Source organism: Pan paniscus, chromosome Y (assembly GCF_029289425.2).
Source record: "Pan paniscus chromosome Y, NHGRI_mPanPan1-v2.0_pri, whole genome shotgun sequence".
NCBI classification, from domain to species: Eukaryota; Metazoa; Chordata; class Mammalia; order Primates; family Hominidae; genus Pan; species Pan paniscus.
Genome location: NC_073273.2, coordinates 39809542 through 39833798, shown reverse-complemented (window position 1 = coordinate 39833798; position 24257 = coordinate 39809542). Strand labels below are relative to the sequence as shown.

General features: G+C 43.6%; 1 protein-coding gene across 1 annotated transcript; it reads right to left on the bottom strand.

The window, feature by feature from the left end:
- Positions 1-17620: 17620 nt before the first annotated feature.
- On the bottom strand, positions 17621-18594 carry LOC129395709 (variable charge Y-linked-like). The gene is made up of 2 exons (NM_001427546.1): positions 18430-18594; positions 17621-18236 (listed from the first exon to the last, which is right to left on the bottom strand). The coding sequence occupies exons 1-2, from the start codon at positions 18529-18531 to the stop codon at positions 17748-17750; spliced, it is 591 nt and encodes a 196-aa protein (NP_001414475.1). The 5' UTR covers positions 18532-18594; the 3' UTR covers positions 17621-17747.
- Positions 18595-24257: the final 5663 nt, after the last annotated feature.

The window sequence follows — 24257 nt, the reverse complement described above, 5'->3', positions numbered from 1 at the left end:
CTCTTTTCTTTATAAATTACCACAGTCTTGGGTATTTCTTTTTTTTTTTTTGGAGACAGAGTCCCACTCTCTCACCCAGGCTGGGGTTCAGTGATGCAATCTTGGTGCACTGCAACGTCTGCTTCCTGGATTCAAGCAGTTCTTCTGCCTCAGCCTGCTGAGGAGTTGGCACTACAGGTGTGAGACACCAGGCCTGGCTAATTTTTGTATTTTTAGTACAGATGGGGTTTTGCCATATTGGCCAGGCTGGTGATGAACTCCTGGACTCAGGTGATCTGCCCACCTCAGCCTCTCAAAGTGCTGCGATTGCAGGAGTCAGGTACTCATAGCAGTGTGAAAAAAGACTAATACATTTATTCTGCCTATAATACTGTCTTAGCCTGTTCAAACTGCTGTAAAAAATACCATAAGGTAGGTAGCTTATAAACAACAGAAATGTATTTCTTGGAGTTTTGGAGGCTGTAAGTCCAAGGTTAAGGGGCCAGCAGGTTTGGTGTCCAGTGAGGGCCTGTTCCTTGGTTCGAAGACAACCCTTTCTTGCTGTGTCCTCACATGGTAGAAGGGAAAGGGAGCTCTCTGAGGTCCCCTTTATAAGGGCACTGATCCCATTCATGAGGCCCCACCCTCATTATGTCATCATCTCCCAAACACCCCACCTCGTAATGCCATCACCTTAGGAGAGAGGATTTCAACATAGGAATTTAGAAGAGATAGGGATACAAACATTCAGATCATAGCATACAGGGATTATGTTATGAGTTCTAGTATTAGTAGTAATGATAGTAGTATAGTAACTAGAGTGGTTGAAAGAGGGAGAAAGAGTGGAGAAAGAGTAATAGTAGTACTAATAGCAGTGATTGTTAATATTTATTGCACATAGTACTAAGACTTTTTTTTTTTTTTTTTTTGTGATTTGCTTTATTGTGATATTTGCTTTATTGCCGTGGTCTGAAACCAAACCCACAATATCTCTAAGGTATGTCTGTATAAGTTCCTAAGCATAGTATGGGGGCATATCTAACTAATGTGTACCATTTTAAGTAGTGGCTGTTCTTGAATTCACACTTTCACATGATTTTAGAATCAGTTTGACTAGCTCTAAGTCCTGTTGAAAGTTTTAAAACAGGACTGAAATGAATTCTTTACAACATAATCTTCCCATTCATGGCCATGATATTCTTCTCCATTATTCAAGTTTTCTTTTTTTTTTTTTTTTTTTTTTTTATTATACTTTAAGTTTTAGGGTACATGTGCACATTGTGCAGGTTAGTTACATATGTATACATGTGCCATGCTGGTGCGCTGCACCCACTAACTCGTCATCTAGCATTAGGTATATCTCCCAATGCTATCCCTCCCCCCTCCCCCCTCCCCACCACAGTCCCCAGAGTATGGTATTCCCCTTCCTGTGTCCATGTGATCTCATTGTTCAATTCCCACCTATGAGTGAGAATATGCGGTGTTTGGTTTTTTGTTCTTGCGATAGTTTACTGAGAATGATGGTTTCCAATTTCATCCATGTCCCTACAAAGGATATGAACTCATCATTTTTTATGGGTGCATAGTATTCCATGGTGTATATGTGCCACATTTTCTTAATCCAGTCTATCATTGTTGGACATTTGGGTTGGTTCCAAGTCTTTGCTATTGTGAATAATGCCGCAATAAACATACGTGTGCATGTGTCTTTATAGCAGCATGATTTATAGTCATTTGGGTATATACCCAGTAATGGGATGGCTGGGTCAAATGGTATTTCTAGTTCTAGATCCCTGAGGAATCGCCACACTGACTTCCACAATGGTTGAACTAGTTTACAGTCCCACCAACAGTGTAAAAGTGTTCCTATTTCTCCATATCCTCTCCAGCACCTGTTGTTTCCTGACTTTTTAATGATTGCCATTCTAACTGGTGTGAGATGATATCTCATAGTGGTTTTGATTTGCATTTCTCTGATGGCCAGTGATGATGAGCATTTTTTCATGTGTTTTTTGGCTGCATAAATGTCTTCTTTTGAGAAGTGTCTGTTCATGTCCTTCGCCCACTTTTTGATGGGGTTGTTTGTTTTTTTCTTGTAAATTTGTTTGAGTTCACTGTAGATTCTGGATATTAGCCCTTTGTCAGATGAGTAGGTTGCGAAAATTTTCTCCCATGTTGTAGGTTGCCTATTCACTCTGATGGTAGTTTCTTTTGCTGTGCAGAAGCTCTTTAGTTTAATTAGATCCCATTTGTCAATTTTGGCTTTTGTTGCCATTGCTTTTGGTGTTTTGGACATGAAGTCCTTGCCCACGCCTATGTCCTGAATGGTAATGCCTAGGTTTTCTTCTAGGGTTTTTATGGTTTTAGGTCTAACGTTTAAATCTTTAATCCATCTTGAATTGATTTTTGTATAAGGTGTAAGGAAGGGATCCAGTTTCAGCTGTCTACATATGGCTAGCCAGTTTTCCCAGCACCATTTATTAAATAGGGAATCCTTTCCCCATTGCTTATTTTTCTCAGGTTTGTCAAAGATCAGATAGTTGTAGGTAAGTGGCGTTATTTCTGAGGGCTCTGTTCTGTTCCATTGATCTATATTTCTGTTTTGGTACCAGTACCATGCTGTTTTGGTTACTGTAGCCTTGTAGTATAGTTTGAAGTCAGGTAGTGTGATGCCTCCAGCTTTGTTCTTTTGGCTTAGGATTGACTTGGCGATGCGGGCTCTCTTTTGGTTCCATATGAACTTTAAAGTAGTTTTTTCCAATTCTGTGAAGAAAGTCATTGGTAGCTTGATGGGGATGGCATTGAATCTGTAAATTACCTTGGGCAGTATGGCCATTTTCACGATATTGATTCTTCCTACCCATGAGCAAGGAATGTTCTTCCATTTGTTTGTATCCTCTTTTATTTCCTTGAGCAGTGGTTTGTAGTTCTCCTTGAAGAGGTGCTTCACATCCCTTGTAAGTTGGATTCCTAGGTATTTTATTCTCTTTGAAGCAATTGTGAATGGGAGTTCACTCATGATTTGGCTCTCTGTTTGTCTGTTGTTGGTGTATAAGAATGCTTGTGATTTTTGTACATTGATTTTGCATCCTGAGACTTTGCTGAAGTTGCTTATCAGCTTAAGGAGATTTTGGGCTGAGACAATGGGGTTTTCTAGATAAACAATCATGTCGTCTGCAAACAGGGACAATTTGACTTCCTCGTTTCCTAATTGAATACCCTTTATTTCCTTCTCCTGCCTGATTGCCCTGGCCAGAACTTCCAACACTATGTTGAATAGAAGCGGTGAGAGAGGGCATCCCTGTCTTGTGCCAGTTTTCAAAGGGAATGCTTCCAGTTTTTGCCCATTCAGTATGATATTGGCTGTGGGTTTGTCATAGATAGCTCTTATTATTTTGAAATATGTCCCATCAATACCTAATTTATTGAGAGTTTTTAGCATGAAGGGTTGTTGAATTTTGTCAAAGGCTTTTTCTGCATCTATTGAGATAATCATGTGGTTTTTGTCTTTGGCTCTGTTTATATGCTGGATTACATTTATTGATTTGCGTATGTTGAACCAGCCTTGCATCCCAGGGATGAAGCCCACTTGATCATGGTGGATAAGCTTTTTGATGTGCTGCTGGATTCGGTTTGCCAGTATTTTATTGAGGATTTTTGCATCAATGTTCATCAAGGATGTTGGTCTAAAATTCTCTTTTTTGGTTGTGTCTCTGCCAGGCTTTGGTATCAGAATGATGCTGGCCTCATAAAATGAGTTAGGGAGGATTCCCTCTTTTTCTATTGATTGGAATAGTTTCAGAAGGAATGGTACCAGTTCCTCCTTGTACCTCTGGTAGAATTCGGCTGTGAATCCATCTGGTCCTGGACTCTTTTTGGTTGGTAAGCTATTGATTATTGTCACAATTTCAGGTCCTGTTATTGGTCTATTCAGAGATTCAACTTCTTCCTGGTTTAGTCTTGGGAGAGTGTATGTGTCGAGGAATGTATCCATTTCTTCTAGATTTTCTAGTTTATTTGCGTAGAGGTGTTTGTAGTATTCTCTGATGGTAGTTTGTATTTCTGTGGGATCGGTGGTGATATCCCCTTTATCATTTTTTATTGCGTCTATTTGATTCTTCTCTCTTTTTTTCTTTATTAGTCTTGCTAGCGGTCTATCAATTTTGTTGATCCTTTCAAAAAACCAGCTCCTGGATTCATTAATTTTTTGAAGGGTTTTTTGTGTCTCTATTTCCTTCAGTTCTGCTCTGATTTTAGTTATTTCTTGCCTTCTGCTAGCTTTTGAATGTGTTTGCTCTTGCTTTTCTAGTTCTTTTAATTGTGATGTTAGGGTGTCAATTTTGGATCTTTCCTGCTTTCTCTTGTGGGCATTTAGTGCTATAAATTTCCCTCTGCACACTGCTTTGAATGCGTCCCAGAGATTCTGGTATGTTGTGTCTTTGTTCTCGTTGGTTTCAAAGAACATCTTTATTTCTGCCTTCATTTCGTTATGTACCCAGCAGTCATTCAGGAGCAGGTTGTTCAGTTTCCATGTAGTTGAGCGGCTTTGAGTGAGATTCTTAATCCTGAGTTCTAGTTTGATTGCACTGTGGTCTGAGAGATAGTTTGTTATAATTTCTGTTCTTTTACATTTGCTGAGGAGAGCTTTACTTCCAAGTATGTGGTCAATTTTGGAATAGGTGTGGTGTGGTGCTGAAAAAACTGTATATTCTGTTGATTTGGGGTGGAGAGTTCTGTAGATGTCTATTAGGTCCGCTTGGTGCAGAGCTGAGTTCAATTCCTGGGTATCCTTGTTGACTTTCTGTCTCGTTGATCTGTCTAATGTTGACAGTGGGGTGTTAAAGTCTCCCATTATTAATGTGTGGGAGTCTAAGTCTCTTTGTAGGTCACTCAGGACTTGCTTTATGAATCTCGGTGCTCCTGTATTGGGTGCATAAATATTTAGGATAGTTAGCTCCTCTTGTTGAATTGATCCCTTTACCATTATGTAATGGCCTTCTTTGTCTCTTTTGATCTTTGTTGGTTTAAAGTCTGTTTTATCAGAGACTAGGATTGCAACCCCTGCCTTTTTTTGTTTTCCATTTGCTTGGTAGATCTTCCTCCATCCTTTTATTTTGAGCCTATGTGTGTCTCTGCACATGAGATGGGTTTCCTGAATACAGCACACTGATGGGTCTTGACTCTTTATCCAACTTGCCAGTCTGTGTCTTTTAATTGGAGAATTTAGTCCATTTACATTTAAAGTTAATATTGTTATGTGTGAATTTGATCCTGTCATTATGATGTTAGCTGGTGATTTTGCTCGTTAGTTGATGCAGTTTCTTCCTAGTCTTGATGGTCTTTACATTTTGGCATGATTTTGCAGCGGCTGGTACCGGTTGTTCCTTTCCATGTTTAGCGCTTCCTTCAGGAGCTCTTTTAGGGCAGGCCTGGTGGTGACAAAATCGGTCAGCATTTGCTTGTCTGTAAAGTATTTTATTTCTCCTTCACTTATGAAGCTTAGTTTGGCTGGATATGAAATTCTGGGTTGAAAATTCTTTTCTTTAAGAATGTTGAATATTGGCCCCCACTCTCTTCTGGCTTGTAGGGTTTCTGCTGAGAGATCCGCTGTTAGTCTGATGGGCTTCCCTTTGAGGGTAACCCGACCTTTCTGTCTGGCTGCCCTTAACATTTTTTCCTTCATTTCAACTTTGGTGAATCTGACAATTATGTGTCTTGGAGTTGCTCTTCTCGAGGAGTATCTTTGTGGCGTTCTCTGTATTTCCTGAATCTGAACGTTGGCCTGCCTTGCTAGATTGGGGAAGTTCTCCTGGATAATATCCTGCAGAGTGTTTTCCAACTTGGTTCCATTCTCCGCATCACTTTCAGGTACACCAATCAGACGTAGATTTGGTCTTTTCACATAGTCCCATATTTCTTGGAGGCTTTGCTCATTTCTTTTTATTCTTTTTTCTCTAGACTTCCCTTCTCGCTTCGTTTCATTCATTTCATCTTCCATTGCTGATACCCTTTCTTCCAGTTGATCGCATCGGCTCCTGAGGCTTCTGCATTCTTCACGTAGTTCTCGAGCCTTGGTTTTCAGCTCCATCAGCTCCTTTAAGCACTTCTCTGTATTGGTTATTCTAGTTATACATTCTTCTAAATTTTTTTCAAAGTTTTCAACTTCTTTGCCTTTGGTTTGAATGTCCTCCCGTAGCTCAGAGTAATTTGATCGTCTGAAGCCTTCTTCTCTCAGCTCGTCAAAATCATTCTCCATCCAGCTTTGTTCCGTTGCTGGTGAGGAACTGCGTTCCTTTGGAGGAGGAGAGGCACTCTGCATTTTAGAGTTTCCTGTTTTTCTGTTCTGTTTTTTCCCCATCTTTGTGGCTTTATCTACTTTTGGTCTTTGATGATGGTGATGTACAGATGGGTTTTCAGTGTGGATGTCCTTTCTGTTTGTTAGTTTTCCTTCTAACAGACAGGACCCTCAGCTGCAGGTCTGTTGGAATACCCTGCCGTGTGAGGTGTCAGTGTGCCCCTGCTGGGGGGGCGCCTCCCAGTTAGGCTGCTCGGGGGTCAGGGGTCAGGGACCCACTTGAGGAGGCAGTCTGCCCGTTCTCAGATCTCCAGCTGCGTGCTGGGAGAACCACTGCTCTCTTCAAAGCTGTCAGACAGGGACATTTAAGTCTGCAGAGGTTACTGCTGTCTTTTTGTTTGTCTGTGCCCTGCCCCCAGAGGTGGAGCCTACAGAGGCAGGCAGGCCTCCTTGAGCTGTGGTGGGCTCCACCTAGTTCGAGCTTCCCGGCTGCTTTGTTTACCTAAGCAAGCCTGGGCAATGGCGGGCGCCCCTCCCCCAGCCTCGCTGCCGCCTTGCAGTTTGATCTCAGACTGCTGTGCTAGCAATCAGCGAGATTCCGAGGGCGTAGGACCCTCCGAGCTAGGTGTGGGATATAGTCTCGTGGTGCGCCGTTTTTTAAGCCGGTCTGAAACGCGCAATATTCGGGTGGGAGTGACCTGAGTTTTCCAGGTGCGTCCGTCACCCCTTTCTTTGACTCGGAAAGGGAACTCCCTGACCCCTCGCGCTTCCCAGGTGAGGCAATGCCTTGCCCTGCTTCGGCTCGCGCACGGTGCGCGCACCCACTGGCCTGTGCCCACTGTCTGGCACTCCCTAGTGAGATGAACCCGGTACCTCAGATGGAAATGCAGAAATCACCGTCTTCTGCGTCGCTCACGCTGGGAGCTGTAGACCGGAGCTGTTCCTATTCGGCCATCTTGGCTCCTCCCATCGGTACTAAGACATTTCATGTAATACCTCATGAAATACTGGCATCACTCTGAAGCAAGGATTAATATTATTCTAATAGAGATAATGTTTAGTGAGGTTAAATGACTTGAGCCAATTTATTGAGCTAATAAAGAAACAGAAGTCGAGTTCAAACCCATGCAGGACGAGGGCCAGGTGACTTCTCTTATCTGCCACCATTTTGCATTAAGACATGGGCTTAATTATTTTATTTGCTCTTTGTATAATTTAAATCTGTGTATTGGCACTTTGTAAGCAATGATTTCCTCTCCTACAAAAAGTTGATAATAATAAATTAACCTGACTTCTCACAGGCTTCAGGTTAGATTTTTTTTTTTAAAGGATGACATTGAGAAAGTGTTTTGTAAACTGCAAATTCTTCCTAAATGAATATTAGTCATTATCTTACTGGTATTCAGTATTTCTGTGTTCTAGATATGAAAATAGTTTGCAGTTACACAATTTCGCCAATAGCAATGGCATAAGTTTATGCTCAGAAATTACGATCTCTGAATTTGAAAGCCTGAAAAGGTTTTGGAGATGATCCAGTTTAGTGCGTGTGTGTGTGTGTGCATGGATTCTCCTAGGATGATTCTAATGTATACTCAGGGAACAAAAATGACTGAATTGGACCAATACACTTCTTTCTGTTAATTAGGGTAACTGTACATTTACCTAGAGAAGTTTTAGTTGACACTTGTTGCTCAGTGTACTGGCTAATGATCCTGCCCTCTTTCACTCCCAGGTGTCACAAGTTGGATGATAAATTGTGTAGTCCCTCTGCTGATAAGGAACTGAGGCTTAGAGAGGCTGTTTGCCTGAGGCTGGGCTCCGTGGCTGAAGCCTGTAATCCCAGCACTTTGGGTGGCAGAGACAGGTAGATTGCCTAAGGTCAGGAATTCAAGACCAGCCTGGCCAACATAGTGAAACCCTGTCTCTACTAAAAATACAAAAAATTAGCTGGGCGTGGTGGTAGGCACCTATAATCCCAGCTACTTGAGAGGTTGAGGCAGGAGAATGGCTTGAACTGCGGAGGCGGAAGTTGCAATAAGCCAAGATCACATGATTGCACTGCAGCCTGGGTGACAAGAGCAAAATACTATCTCAAAGAAAAAAAAAAAAAAAAAAGAAAGGAAGAAAGAAAGAAAGAAAGAAAGAAAGAAACTGAATGTGATGTCTGACCTGGGCTTTCAGAGACTATGTTGAGCACCATGTGGGTACACAGGATCCTTCTTGATATTCTTAAGCTGAGAGAATTTCTTAATTTTTCTGTAACAATAAAACTCTTAAAAGTAAAAATATGCTGTGTTTCCCGGTCACCCAACTAAGCAATGCAATGCTGAGGTCTGTCATCTGACCTGATTCATTTATGAGGACATTTGATCATTGCTTACAATTGTGAAAAAAAAGTCTTCTCATGCATGCTGTCAATTCTTCTTTAGGATATTCTCTTTAGAAAACAAACCAAGAGCTTTATCTGAACTGCCACGACACTGGCTTTCTGAAAATCATTATGCGTGGTGATATGGATCCTGCTATATGTGCCATGTGTAATGATGACATTTAATGAAACCTCTAATGAAAAGACTTGAACAAGAGATTTGGGGTACAGTTCCTCAAATATGTGGTGATGCACTCTTCTCAGTTGAGACTTTTGCAGCCAATGTCAAATTTAATTTTAGCATTTAGGTCACCATAATTCATTATGTGCATGTTCCAGAACAATGAAGATAATTTTAAGGTAGTGTACAGGAAATTTGTATTCTGTACACATAGAAATCTATTGATATGGACATATTTCTATAGTAATAGTATGGGTTTCTTTTCATCATAGGGCATATTGTTCCAGTTTGACCCAATCAGAAATGTAGATCTTGAAAAGTGAAGGTTTGCCACCGGAGATGTTGCAGTTGAAATCCGTTAGAATGAAGCTAAGGACAGCATATGTTCCTGTCACCCAGCCTTAATAATTTGACCTACTTGGGGAATTCAGAGATTGTATGATATTCCAAGGATTCAATGCCTCACCTGACTGGAGGTAAGTATAAACCCATCTTCTCATCAATGATTGTGGGTGAGTGTCAGAAATGGATGGATAGCAGAGATTCTTTCTATTACAAAGTTTCAAGAAAATCTTTGCAAAGTATACTGGGACTTCCTTTGATTTAAACGGTTCCATGGCCTCACTATGGATGTTGGGAACAGTGTTATGGCTGTGCATATGGCCCCTCAGCAAACTTCTGTTATTTGCAAGTGTGTTTTCTAATATTGAGATTTAGAATCTAGGAAATCTATATTCTTATAATTACCTACTTTAAGAAAGAAAGGTTTCCCTAGACATAGAGGAAATGGGACACTTGCAAGTGTTTTTCCTGAATCATTCAAGCCTTGTTGAGTGCTTCCTCTCTGAATTCCTAGTGCAGCATGCACATGCCTTTATCATGATTCATAGCACAGTATACTGTAATAATTTTTTTGTGAGTCTTTCTCCATTACTACACTGGAGAGCAGAAATCAGGTCAGTCATATTTGCATCCCCTACACTTAGCAACAAAACTGGAACATAGCGGATATTCAAAAATCCTGAGTGAATTAATAACTGCCCAAAAGATGAAGAGCACCTTAAGTATCCAGTCAAGCCACGTGACCTTGGAGTCCTCCCACTCACACTCAGGGAGCTGTAATATTTAGGCTGAAGCCTAATCCTTTGTTTGCCTGTTTGCTTGGGAAGAGTAGTTGATAGTTACTGCTAACCAACCGCTGCCTTAAAGAAAATCCTGCAAAATAATTAACTACAAAATTTACTGATGACATAAACTATTTCATATGACTTGGATAAAAGTAATTACATTTCTATTTTTCTAAAAAACAGGAGAGATGTTAAATTGTAATAACGTTGGGCAACAGTATTACTTTTTACAGGAATATATTATACATAAGTTGCAGTGAAATAATAATTACCTTATATATTCATATGAATATTGTTTGTCTTATTTCTGTTCTTCAGTTCATTTTTTTAGTCTAATAAAATTGTGTATTTTAGAACTATGTGACTGTATTTCTAACATTCAAGACATACATTTCTGAAGATTATGAAGTAAATCATAATTTTTTGGCATTTTCATAAGCAATTGAGTTACTCCTCCCAGGAATAAAACATTTTTTCAATAAAATCTGCACCCTGTAGTCATGATAGTATCAATTCCAGTTTTCAAAATGCTGAGGAAATCAGCATAATCAATTAATTTCTAAAGGTGTTACTGTTTGAACTGCCTGCCACTGTATTAATGCTAACTGTGCAAACTCTTCCTGCAGTAGAGTTTAGAATCCATTTTTTAAATGACTGGATAAGGGATCTAGGGTGAATGCAAGACCCAGAAATCCTTTCATATTTTCAGCCTTTTAATACAGTTGTAGTTGTAGGGGAGAGATACAGCTTCTCAGTCCTAGAGAACTAACTGTAAATGACCCAGAATGCTTGTGTCTGCTTCATGCTCTTTCTGAAATAATCATGAATATCCTTCTGTATTTTATAGACCTGCCTGCTCTGCTTAGTCTAAGATTTCAGACAAGGCCTAATAAAACTTGTTGCAGTATTTGCTGACTCGCTGGGGCTACTGGCTTCTCCTTGTTCAAACTGTCAGGAAATCATCACTGTCTCTTCAGATCAGAGAGTTTCTGCCCATACTCTATGCAGGTGACAGCATTTGCTATCTGAGACAGATTGTGACTTGATTGCTGCTCCTATTTGGGCAGAAGCTCTATTTGCTCTCAAATATCATGAAGCCCAATGTCCTAAGGCAAGCAAAATTTTGTAACTGAAAGAACTGTAAGTTCTTAGGAGTCAGGAGTAGAGGAAGCTGCATGGTCAAGGGGAATCAACATGAGCCTTCCTACCATGTGTCCTATTTCCTGCAGTTTAATGAGACAGAGACATATGTATGTATACATCATCTCATGCTTAGCTCTTTAATATGTACAAGTGTTTTCAAATTTTCCCACCAACTGTCTTTGACAGCTGAGAATTTCAAGATCACCTGTTGTTCATGACTGCTGTCAAGGGGAACGTCTCTTTAGGGACACAGGAAGATTTGCCTAAAAATGTCAGGAAGCTTTGATATCTATTATTTTATTATAAAAATCAACTACAGCTTTGCTGCTATATTACTTCAGGTCTTTACTCATTCCACTGTTTATGTCAAGCCTGAGCTTGTGGATAGTTGGAGAAGGAGGGAAAATATGTAACACTCTTATTAACTAATTTTACTGTGTATATAAGATGTAGAGTAAAGAAAGACTTAAAGGAAGATGTAGTATTTGTGAATGCTCCAACAAATTAAAATATTATTTAAATTACTGATTTCTAATTAAACCACTTATTGTCTATAATGAATTAAAATAGTTTGTGAAATAAATTCATTGATATTTTTGCATTTATAATTTGAAAATCATAGTAACTTTCCAAATCTGAAAATGCCTGAAACACAAGTCTGCCAATCATCACAATAAAACATGAAGCCCCAGTCAGGATGGGTTCCCAACAAATAGCAGCTGAAGTTCCAACTGCCATGAAATGATGAAAGAAACACGGTTTAAGTGCCATGGATAATTTTTTCAATGCCAAAAGAATCATCACAGACTGTCGTGATATGCAGAGCTTGAATGGAAATATGGCATTAAAATAAGGTGGACAAAATTAATTATTGAATGTAATTTTGAAACACATTGCAAAATTGCTCCCTAATATACCCCAAACTCAAAAGTGACCACTGGCAAGATGAATTTACTTCTGTTTTTATGTTGTCATTATGGAAAAAACTATAGCAGAGAGTTCACCAATTTCCCTTTGGAAAGAGATATACAACCACAGCCAATACGCTTTCCTAAAAGACAGCAGGAGCTTTTCATGCGGACTTGTTTCCCATCCGTAACATACAAATATTTATTGTCCAGGGTCAATACAGCCTTGCAGATAAACAGGCTTTGAGTTATACCAAGCATGCTCATCCTTATATGGTATTTCCATATAAGAAATACAAAAGAAACATACCACAAAATGATGGTGTTCAGGACATGGGGCAACGCCCTGTTTCTGTGGTATAGCGTCCTAAGTTTTGTAGGATTCCATAGGAGGCAGCTACAAGTTCAACATGAAAAGCTCTGAAATCCCTTCCTAAGCTAATGAAGTGAAGCCCTGACCACACCAAGGAAAGGATGAAACAGAACTCATTTATTGTTTCTCAAATGATGCTAACATCTCTTCAAAGCCACCATTAATTTAACATCTTTAAAGCTATAAGAATAATCTATGTAATAAGTGAAAAATGCCTATAAAATTAGTGCTTTACATCTCAAACCCTTATTATACAGAAATTCATATTTTCATAATCACATAAAAGTTTAACGTACTATTCATTATAAGATTAAAGAGCATGAGTTATTCAGCCTGTGTAATTATTAACAAGTGGAAATTAAATCGTGATAATTTTGTACTCTTTTCTTCTTAAAATGATAATTTCCTTTCTCCTTTTGCCTGAGACACATGCTTGAACAATATTAACATCTTACCCTCTAAAATAAATGATTATATATCATATATGAATAATTGTTTATATATGTATTTATACATAAAATATATATATTTCTATATATAATCGACAAATCAAAAGAAAACACATATATTAATATATACATTTATATAGTAGGTTCTAGTATTTATAGAAAAGACCTGCATATTTCTAACAGATATATATAATATATATCTATATATTTATATTTCTATTACATATAAATATATAATCCATATTCCTATATTTGTACTTATATATTTATATGTAAATATACATATTATATATAGGTTTGTATACAGTAAATATAGTTGTATATTACATTTTATTTACATATGTTTCTATATATTTGCATACAGTGAATTCTACTATATACAGAAAGGACCTGTGTCTTTCTAATATATGGAAATATGAAATGTACTTTTTGTCTCCTCGGTTGCAAAAAGGCTTTTTTCAAGTAGATAGATATTGCTCTACTTTGAATTTTTCTTCTTTATTATATTAGATTGTAGGGAGGGGACCTTGAAAGGAAAGAGATGGAAACCATCGTACCATCAGTTTATATTGAGGAAAAGGTATTTTAAAAATGAAACCTAAGTAGGTAGAATCCAGATCTTGGTACTTGGTGTATGTGCTGGCAGGATTGCAAGAAAAAATAAACCCTAAATGATGCAGAGTCATCCTGTGAGGGGGAAATTGGTCTGCAGTGCTCAGCCATGACGCAATCCTTATGCTCCTGTCTGGCAAACTGTGACGTCTCCCGCTGCCGCTGCCGTCAAGCCCGCAAGACCCCACTTCCCTCCCTCCCGGCACAACACCTCTTCCTTCCTCCTTTCCTTTCTCGCTCCCCACACACCACCTCTTCCCCTCTTCCTCCCTCCCCACAGGCCACCTCTTCCTCCCTCCGTCCCAACACACCACCTCTTCCTCCCTCCCTCCCTGCATACCACCTTTTTCTCCCTCTCTCTTCACACACCTCCTCTTCGTCCTTCCCTCCCCACACTCCTCTTCCTCCTCGCTCCCCACACACCACCTGTTCCTTCCTACCTCCCCAAACACCTCCACTTCCTCCCTCCATATATCACCTCTTCCTCCCTCCCTCCCCACACACCTTTTCTTCCTCCCTCCCTCCCGGCACAACACCTCTTCCTTCCTCCTTGCCTTTCTCGCTCCCCACACACCACCTGTTCCTTCTTACCTCCCCAAACACCTCCACTTCCTCCCTCCACATATCACCTCTTCCTCCCTCCCTCCACACACACCTCCTCTTCCTCCCTCCTTCCTCACACACCTTTTCTTCCTCCCTCCCTCCCCGCACAACACCTCTTCCTTCCTCCTTGCCTTTCTCGCTCCCCACACACCTCCTCTTCCTCCCTCCCTCCCAACACACCACCACTTCCTGTCTGCCTCCCCACACACCTATTCCCCCCTCCCTCCCCACACACCACCTCTTCCTCCCTCCCTCCCCACACACCACCTCTTCCTCCCTCCTTCCCTCCCCACACACCACAGCTTCCTCTCTCCCTACCTCCCCACATATCACCTCTTCCTCCCTCCTTCCCCAGACACCTCCTCTTCCTCCCAACACACATCACCTCTTCCTCCCTCCCTCCCCACACAACTTTTCTTCCTCCCTCCCTCACCACACACCACCTCTTCCTCCCTCCCTCCCTCCCCACACACCTCCACTTCCTCCCCCCCTCCCCACACACCACCTCTTCCTCCCTCCCTCCCTCCCCACACACCACCTCTTCCTACCTCCCTCCCAACACACCATCTCTTCCTCCCTCCCTAAACACCACCACTTCCTACCTCCTCCCTTCCTCTCCAAACACCGCCTCTTCTCCCCTCCACACATCAAATCTTACTCCCTCCCTGCCAAACACCATGCCTTCCTCCGTCCCTGCCCACACACCACCTCTTCCTCCCTCCCTCCCCACACACCACCTCTTCCTCCCTCCTTCCCTCCCCACACACCACAGCTTCCTCTCTCCCTACCTCCCCACATATCACCTCTTCCTCCCTCCTTCCCCAAACACCTCCTCTTCCTCCCAACACACATCACCTCGTCCTCCCTTCCTCCCCACACATCTCTTCTTCCTCCCACCCTCCCCACACACCTCTGCTTCCTCCATCCCTCCCCACACACCACCTCTTCCTCCCTCCCTCCCTCCTCACACACCTCCACTTCCTCCCTCCCTCCCCACACACCACCTCTTCCTCCCTTCCTCCCCACACACCTTTTCTTCCTTCCTCCCTCCTCACACACCTCCACTTCCTCCCTCCCTCCCCACACACCACCTCTCCCTCCCTCCCTCCGCACACACCTTTCCTTCCTCCCTCCCTCCCCACACACCACCTCTTCCTCCCTCTCTCTCTCCCCACACACCTCCACTTCCTCCCTCCCTCCCCACACACCACCTCTTCCTCCCTCCCTCCCCACACAACTTTTCTTCCTCCCTCCCTCACCACACACCACCTCTTCCTCCCTCCCTCCCTCCCCACACACCTCCACTTCCTCCCCCCCTCCCCACACACCACCTCTTCCTCCCTCCCTCCCTCCCCACACACCACCTCTTCCTACCTCCCTCCCAACACACCATCTCTTCCTCCCTCCCTAAACACCACCACTTCCTACCTCCTCCCTTCCTCTCCAAACACCGCCTCTTCTCCCCTCCACACATCAAATCTTACTCCCTCCCTGCCAAACACCATGCCTTCCTCCGTCCCTGCCCACACACCACCTCTTCATCCCTCCCTCCCCACAAACTACCTCTTCCTCCCTCCCTCCCCACACACCACCTCTTCCTCCCTCCCTCCCTCCCTCCCCACACACCACCTCTTCCTCCCTCCCTCCCCACACACCTCCACTTCCTCCCTCCCTCCTCACACACCTTTTCTTCCTCCCTCCCTCCCCACACACCTCCTCTTCCTCCCTCCCTCCTCACACACCTTTTCTTCCTCCCTCCCTCCCCACACACCACTTCTTCATCCTTCCCTCCCCACAAACTACCTCTTCCTCCCTCCCTCCCCACACACCAACTCTTCCTCTCTCCCTCCCCACACACCACCTCTTCCTCCCTCCCTCCCTCCCCACACACCACCTCTTCCTCCCTCCCTCCCTCCCCACACACCTCTTCCTCCCTCCCTCCCCACACACCTCCACTTCCTCCCTCCCTCCCCACACACCTCCACTTCCTCCCTCCCTCCCCACACACCTCCTCTTCCTCCCTCCCTCCCCACACAACACCTCTTCCTCCCTCCCTCCTCACACACCTTTTCTTCCTCCCTCCCTCCCCACACACCACCTCTTCCTCCCTCCCTCCCTCCCCACACACCTCCACTTCCTCCCTCCCTCCCCACACACCACCTCTTCCTCCCTCCCTCCCTACACCGCACCTCTTCCTCTCTACCTCCCCACACACCACCTCTTCCTCCCTCCTTCCCTACACACCACCTCTTCCTCCCTCCCTCCCTATACACCTACTCTTCCTCCCTCCCTCCCTACATACCTCCTCTTCCTCCCTCCCTCCCCACACAGCACCTCTTCCTCCATCCCTCCTCTCACACCACCTCTTCCTCCCTCCTTCCCCACACACCCCTTCTTCCTCCCTCCCTATACACTACCTCTTCCTCCCTCCCTCCCTACACACCTCCTCTTCCTCCCTCCCTCCCCACACACCTCTTCCTTCCTCCCTCCCCACACACCACCTCTTCCTCCCTCCCCACACACCCCTTCTTCCTCCCTCCATCCGCACACACCACCTCTTCCTCCCTCCCTCCCTCCCCACACAACTCCTCTTCCTCTGTCCCTCCCTCCCCACACACTTCTTCTTCTTCCTGCCCCCCCATCACCACTTCCTCCCACCCTCCCCAAACACCTCCACTTCCTGCCTGCACACATCACCTCTTCCTCCCCCACTCCCCACACACCTCCTCTTCCTCCCTCCCAACACACCCCTTCTTCCTCCCTCCCTCTCTTTACACCACCTCTTCCTCCCTCCCTCCTTACACACCACCTCTTCCTCCCTCCCTACCTACCCACACAGCTCCCCTTCCTTCCTCCATCCCAACACACCACCTCTTCCTGCCTCCTTTACTACACACCACCTCTTCCTCCCTTCCTCCATCCCTCACCACACAGCTCCTCTTCCTCCCTCCCTCCCAACACACCACCTCTTCCTCCGTCCCTCCCTACACAGCACATCTTCATCCCTCCTTCCCTCCCTCCCTCCCCACACACCTCCTCTTCCTCCCTCCCTCCCCACACACAACCACTTTCTCCCTCCATCCCTCCCCACACACCTTCTCTTCGTCTCTCCCTCCCCACCACCTCTTCTTCCTCCCTCGCTCCCCAAACACCACCTCTTACTCCCTGCATACCACCTCTACCTCCCTCCCTCCCCACGCACCTCATCTTCTTCCTTCGCTCCCCACACACCAATTCTTCCCCCCTCCCTCCCTCCACACACACCACCTCTTCCTCCCTCCCAACACACCACATTTTACTCCCTCCCTCCCCACACACGACCACTTCCTCCCTCCCTCCTTCCCCAGACATCTCCTCTTCCTCCCGCCCTCCCTCCCTACATAACACCTCTTCATCCCTCCCTCCCCAAACACCTCCTCTTCCTCCCTCCACACATCCCCTCTTCCTCCCTCCCTCCCTACACCCCACCTCTTCCTGTCTCCCTCCCTACACACCACCTCTTCCTCCCTCCCTCCCCACACAGCACCTCTTCCCCCCTCCCTCCCTCCCTCTTCACCATCAGAGAACACGGAGTCACTCAGATCAATTTGCAACACATTCATTTTATTATCATCAGAATGGCAAGCACCCCGCTGGTGAGATCTCTGAGGTCTGGCGGCTGGGCCTGAACTTACTCGCTGCTCTCGGAGATAGGGGAGTAGCTGGCCGTCTACACACTCGGTAGTTCCTCCACCTCGCTCTCCTGCCTCAGTGGTTCCTCCAGCTCGGTCTCCTGACTCAGTGGTTCCTCCAGCTCGGTCTCCTGACTCAGTGGTTCCTCCAGCTCGGTCTCCTGACTCAGTGGTTCTTCCACCTCGCTCTCCTGACTCAGTGGTTCTTCCATCTTGCTCTCCTGACTCAGTGGTTCTTCCACCTCGCTCTCCTGACTCAGTGGTTCTTCCACCTCACTCGCCTGACTCAGTGGTTCCCCCACCTCGCTCTCCTGACTCAGGGGGTCGTGCTGGCTCCCCTCGCTCACTGGCTCCTCCGGCGGCAGCTCGTGCTGAGGGAGCTCCTGGCTGGGCTGGTCGCTGGGGCCGGGTGCCGCTGGCCCGCTCTCCGCCTCAGGTGCCGTCACGGCCGCCATCTTTGTCGCAGCCCCTTTCTTCCCGCGTCTCCCTCTACGAACCGCTTTTCCCTTCTTGGCCACCTTGGCAGTCTGGAAGGACAACAGGGACGATCACAGAAGGGCTCTGGTTTAGGGACGAGGATGGAGGAGGCTGGGAACAGGGACGTGTCCTCAGAAGCGGTGGGGACCGGGTTGGGGGGTTGTGCCAAGTGAGGACAGGAGAGGCTTCTTGTGAGGAAGGAGGCGAGGGGAAGACGAGGAGGAGCTTGGGAGGGTCACTCACCTTCTTCTTCGGGCCACTGGGGCTCAGCTGAGAGGAGGCCTTCCTCTTTCCTGCCTCTTCGGCCTTGGCCGGAGGTCCCGAGGCTCTCGGCTTTGGACTCATCTTCCGCAGCTCAACGTCTCGCAACGGTCGACTAACTCCAGGCTGCCTGGCCTCCCTGTATATACCCCTCTGGCGATCCCAGGACGAGACAATCATGCCCCTGAGCTGTGATTGGTCAACACTCCACCACCCAGCCAATGGTAGCCCTGGGTGGGAAGGAAGGCCTTATACGTCACAAAGCACCTTCAGGACACTGCGGAGGAAGTCAGGGGTGGTGACATCTAATGAGGAAGGCAGGGTGCTCTGGTTGGAGAAAGGGAGATTTGGGTTAGCACCCCTAAAGATAGTTCCCAACCTGACATGTCACCCCTCCTAAACTCCCCATGTTCAATTTTGGCAGATCATGTGGCAAGGGAGGATATTTCCCCCACATGTTTCCCCCGGAACCCCCATTCAGTGGTACATTCTGCTCCTCCACAACTACCATCATTACCCAGTTTCTGTATGACCTACCTAAAATCCCTCCATGCTAACTGGGATGGATGGAGGGCTGTACGAAGACGTCAGTCATCCCTCTCTCCTACAAATTCCTCTGCTACACCTTGAGGATCATTCACTTCTTGGCTGCCATGGAACAACTTTTCCATCTCACATGCTTCTCCCAGCATCCACATAGTGCCTCGCAATTTTTCATTCTCAGGGTTTAAAGCACTGGCTTCCAGAGGTCAAGATTAGCAAACACACTAGCTCAGCTGGGTATCTGTATCGGGCTGGGTTCCTCAGAGAAGGAGAAACTAAACCAAATAGGATACTCTCTGTGTGTGTGTGTGTGTGTGTGTGTGTGTGTGTGTGTGTGTGTGTAATATTATGTATCATAAATATGTATTTACTACCATGTAGTATTTATTTATGAATAATATTATATATGAGATACAGTTTATTCTAAACAATTGGCTCACAGATTCACACAATGTGGGGGTCTAGGCAGCTGAAATGTATAGGGCAAGTGAGCATCCTGGAAACTAAAAGTTTCTGCACAGCCAACAATCAACACAATGAAAAGGCACGCTATGGTTTGGGAGAAGCTATTTGCGAACCATATATCTAATAATGAGTTAATATCCAAAATATATAAAGAACTCACATAGCTCAATAGCAAATAAATAAATAGTCTGGTTAACAAATAGGCAAAGGACTTGAATAGGCATTTCTAGAAAGAAAACACACAACTGGCCAACAGGTATATGAAAATGTGCTCAACATCGTTAATAATCAGAGAATGCAAATGATAACCACAATGAACTATCACCTCACTGTTACATGCTGTTGACAGACGTGTAATTGGCACAGCCGTTATAAAAAATAGTGTAATTGTTCCTTGGAAAATCAAAATAGATCTACCACACGACCCAGCAGTTCATCTGTTGAGTATGTACCCCACCCCTGAAATGAAGTCCACATCTCATACAGATATCTCCAATACTAACTAATTGTAACTCACTAATTACACAGGAAATTAGAGTTTCTATTTGAAAAAAATGGTTTTTTTTTCACCATTCTGGTATCAAATATTTATTCTAGTCATCTCTTCTTATTTCTTACTTTGTAATAACCTAGGTACTGCTGCCCATTGACAGAACCACCTTATTATTCCAGCAAGAAATGAGAAATATTGAGGAGAATGCAATGTTATACTTCTGTCTTCAACCAGTTTTTCCCATTTTAGGGAGGATTCTGTATTTAACTCTTACTCAGGTAACTCTAGTTACCATATCCATAGTACCTAGTCAACAATCCAAAAAAAGTAAGAACACAGAATTGACTAGGGTGGTTACTAAACTTTCTATGTTCAACCAGTTTCCTAGTAATTGCTAGTTGTTTATTCAACTAGTACTGAGAAGAATTTGTTTATTCCAGGTACTGGCTTCATGTAGTTATCTCTAGTTAATTACTTACTTGGATAAAGTTGAAAGCTACTGTATTAGGTAATATTTCTAACATGAGGTTGGAATTTTGCATTGAGGAAAATGGTTATTGAACTCCCTGGCATAGGCCAGTTATCTTCAGCTTCCTGGGATCAATTACCTGGTCCGGCTAATTCTAGCTATCTTTAGGTTGCTAATTACATGTTTACCACCAGATGTCTGTGGTAATTCATTATTCCAACAAAACGTAGTAGAATGATTAGGAAGGATTTTGCTTTTTCCAGACATCACATAGATATTCAAATTATCTCCTGTTATCCTTTGTACCTTTTTTTCCTGGGTAACACTCAGCACCTATCCTTCTAAGTTCTTATCCCAACTAAAATCAATAATTGAGACTTGCAAAGGATATGATTTTCAGGATCCAGGTTCCCTTGGTATTGCAATGATTGTTAGCTGTTTCTATGAAATGTGTTTCATGGGAAAGCCCAGTTAAGTAGAACTTACATATTAACTCAACAGCAGCAAAATTTTATCTGACCTGACCAGATTCCCTATGTTCTACATTCCACTGAACTATTCTTGTTGTCTCTATTTTACTACTTCCTTAGGTACCTGACTTATCCGTAGTAGTAATTCATTATTCCAACAATAACTCAGCAGGACGTGGTGAGAAGAATGTGATTTTATTTTTAAAATATATTTTTATTGACGTAAAATATACACATGTAATGTATCTGCTTTACACCTGTAACTGTGCAGTTCAGTGGTAATAAATACATTTATATTCTTTTATTTCCCCTTCATCCCCTGCTTCCCCTTCTGGCCTCTGGTAACCATCACTATAGTCGCTATCTTCATGAGAACCACTTTTTTAGCTCCCATATATGAGTGAAAACATGCAATGTTTGTTTTTCTGTGCCTGGCTTATTTCATTTAACATAATATCCAGTCATTCTTTTCATGCCTGGATAATATTCCATTGTGTACATATGCCACATTTGCCTAATCCATTCATCCATCAATGGGCACTTAGGCTAAATCCATATTTTGGCTATTGTGACTTGTGCTGCAATACACATGAGTATGCAGATATATCTCTTTGATCTTCAGATAAATTTATTTCTCTCTCTCTCTCTCTCTCTCTCTCTCTCTCTCTCTCTCTCTCTCTCTCTCTCTCTCTCTCTCTCTCTCCCCCCCCTCCCTCTCTTTCCCCAGCAGTGGAATACTTGGATCATATACTAGTTCTATTTTTAGGATTTTGAGGAACCCCATACTGTTCTCCATAGGGGCTGTAGTAAATTACATTCCCACCAACAGTGTACACAGGTTCCCCTTTCTCCACCTCCCTGCTCACATCTGTTCATGCCTGTATTTTGATAAAATCCATTTAACTGGAGTGAGATGATATTGCATTGTGGTTTTGATTTGTATTTCTCTGATGATTCATAATAAGCATGTTTTCATATGCCTGCTGGCCATTTTTGTGTCTTCTTTTGAGAAACGTCTATTCAGATTATTTGTCCATTTTTAAGTCAGATTGTTTGTTATTAACTTTTTTGAGCTCCTTCTGTATTCTGGTTATGAATCCCGTATCAGATGGGTAGTTTGCAAATATTTTCTGCCATTCTGTGGGTTGTCTCTTCACTTGGTTGATAATTTCCTTTGCTATGCAGAAGCTTTTTAACTTGATGTAATCCCAATAGTTTATTTTTGCTTTGATTCTTGTGCTTTTGAGGTCTTACTCAAGAAGTCTTTGCCCAGACCAATGTCCTGGAGCATTTCCCCAATGTTTTTTGGTGGTTTCAGTTACAGGTCATGAATTCAAGTCTTTTTTTTTTTTCTTTTTTGGTTTGTTTGTTTGTTTGTTTGTTTGTTTGTTTTTGACAGAGTCTCATCTCACTCTGTTGTTCAGGCCCAGGCTGGAGTGCAGTGTCACCATCTCCGCTCACCATAACATCCACCTCCACGGTTCAAGTGATTCTCGTGCCCCAGCCTCCCGAGTAGCTGGGATTACAAGTGTGCACCACCACAGCTGGCTAAGTTTTGTAGTTGTCATAGAGACGGGTTTCACCATACTGGCCAGGCTGGTCTCGAACCCCTGACCTCAAGTGACCCACTCACCTTGGCCTCCCAAAGTGCTAGGATTACAGGCGTGAGCCACCACTCCCAGCCAGATTCAAGTCTTTAATCCATTTTTGATTTGCTTTTTGTGTGTGGTGAAAGAGAGGAATCTAGTTTCATTCTTCTGCATATACTCATCCAGCTTTCCTAGTGCTATTTATTGAAATGTCGGTCTTTTCAGCATCATATGTTCTTTTTGTCTTTGTTGAAGTTGAGTTGGTTGTAAGCATGTGGCTTTATATCTGGTTCTCTATTCTGCTCCATTTGTCTCTGTGTCTGTTTTTAAGCCGGTACCATGCTGCTTGGTTCACTATAGCTTTGTCGTAAAATTTTGAAGTCAGGTAGTGTGCTGCTTCCAGCTTTTCACTTTTTGCTCAGGATTGCTTTGGCTATTTGAGGTATTTTATGGTTTCCTATGAATATTATAAGTTTTTTCCTGTTTCTGTGAAGAATGTCTTTAGTAGTTTGGTAGGGCTTGCATTTAATCTGTTAATCGCTTTGGTGAGTATTGTGAATTATACAATATTAATCCTGTCAGTCTATGAGCCTGGACTATCTTTCCATGTTTTTGTGTCCTGAGAAGACAGTTTTTTTTTTTTTTTTAAATTTCTGTATTTAAGTAGTTTTTCTAGCTATTATTACTTATTCCTAGTAAACTAATTACCTGGGTACTGGCAGGTACAGGTCGACCTCATTTTATTGTGATGCACATTTTTGTGTTTATAGATATTGTGTGTTTTTTATAAATTAAAGTTTTCTGGCAAGCGTCAAGCATGTCAGTGTCATTTTTCCAACAGCATGTGCCCACTTCATGTCCCTGTGTCACATTTTGGTAATTCTCACAATATTTCCAACTTTTCCATCATGATTATATCTGTTATGATGATTTCTGATCAGTGATCTTTGATGTTATTATTGTAATTGCTTTAGGACTCCAGAAACTGGGCCCATAGAAGAACACACAAGGAGGCATCGCACTACCTGACTTCAAAATATACTACAAAGGTATATTTCAAAATATACTACAGATCTACAGGAGGAGAAAGACGATGGAACAGAATGCGTCACTGATTGTCCCCCTGACCCCCCACCAAGGACACCAGTTTAACAACTATCTACACAGAAAAAAACATCTTCATGAGAACCAAAAATCAAGTGAACACCCATAGTACCTGGTTTTAACTTCACGTAGCTTGATATGGTTTGGCTGTGTCCCCACCAAAATCTCAACTTGACTTGTATCTCCCAGAATTCCGACGTGTTATGGGAGGGACCTAGGGGGAGGTAATTGAATCATGGGGGCCGGTCTTTCCTGTGCTAATCTCATGATAGTGAATAAGTCTCATGGGATCTGATGGATTTACCAGGGGTTTCTGCTTTTGCTTCTTCTAAGTATTAAGGCAGATATTGCCTGAGTTTGCGTCCCTCCTGAACAATAGACAAACGTCTCCAACTGGTTCACAGGTGTAGGTGGTGCGTTCTTTGTGGGGTGCTGGTGCCACCTTGACCCTGGAGCAGTAAATCCACTTGATTTTTGAGTTGAACAGCTGTCGGGGTCATAAGGAGAACTTGGTATGGTCCAGTCCACGCTGGCTCCAGTGGCTTTTTGTCCTGTGGGAGAGTTTTAAGATATACCTAGTCTTCAGGCATAAGGTTAGGGTGAGTGTTTCCTGAAAAAGAGGGGCCAGGTGTTGGGCTATGAAGACTTTGATAATGATTGATGGCCTTGATGGTTTG

Excerpts from the sequence above, each read along its gene's own strand:
- LOC129395709 (NM_001427546.1), bottom strand. The coding sequence starts at position 18,531 with ATGAGTCCAAAGCCGAGAGCCTCGGGACCTCCGGCCAAGGCCGAAGAG. Across the intron at positions 18,237-18,429 it reads CCAGTGGCCCGAAGAAGAAG|ACTGCCAAGGTGGCCAAGAA; the intron begins GTGAGTGACCCT and ends TTGTCCTTCCAG.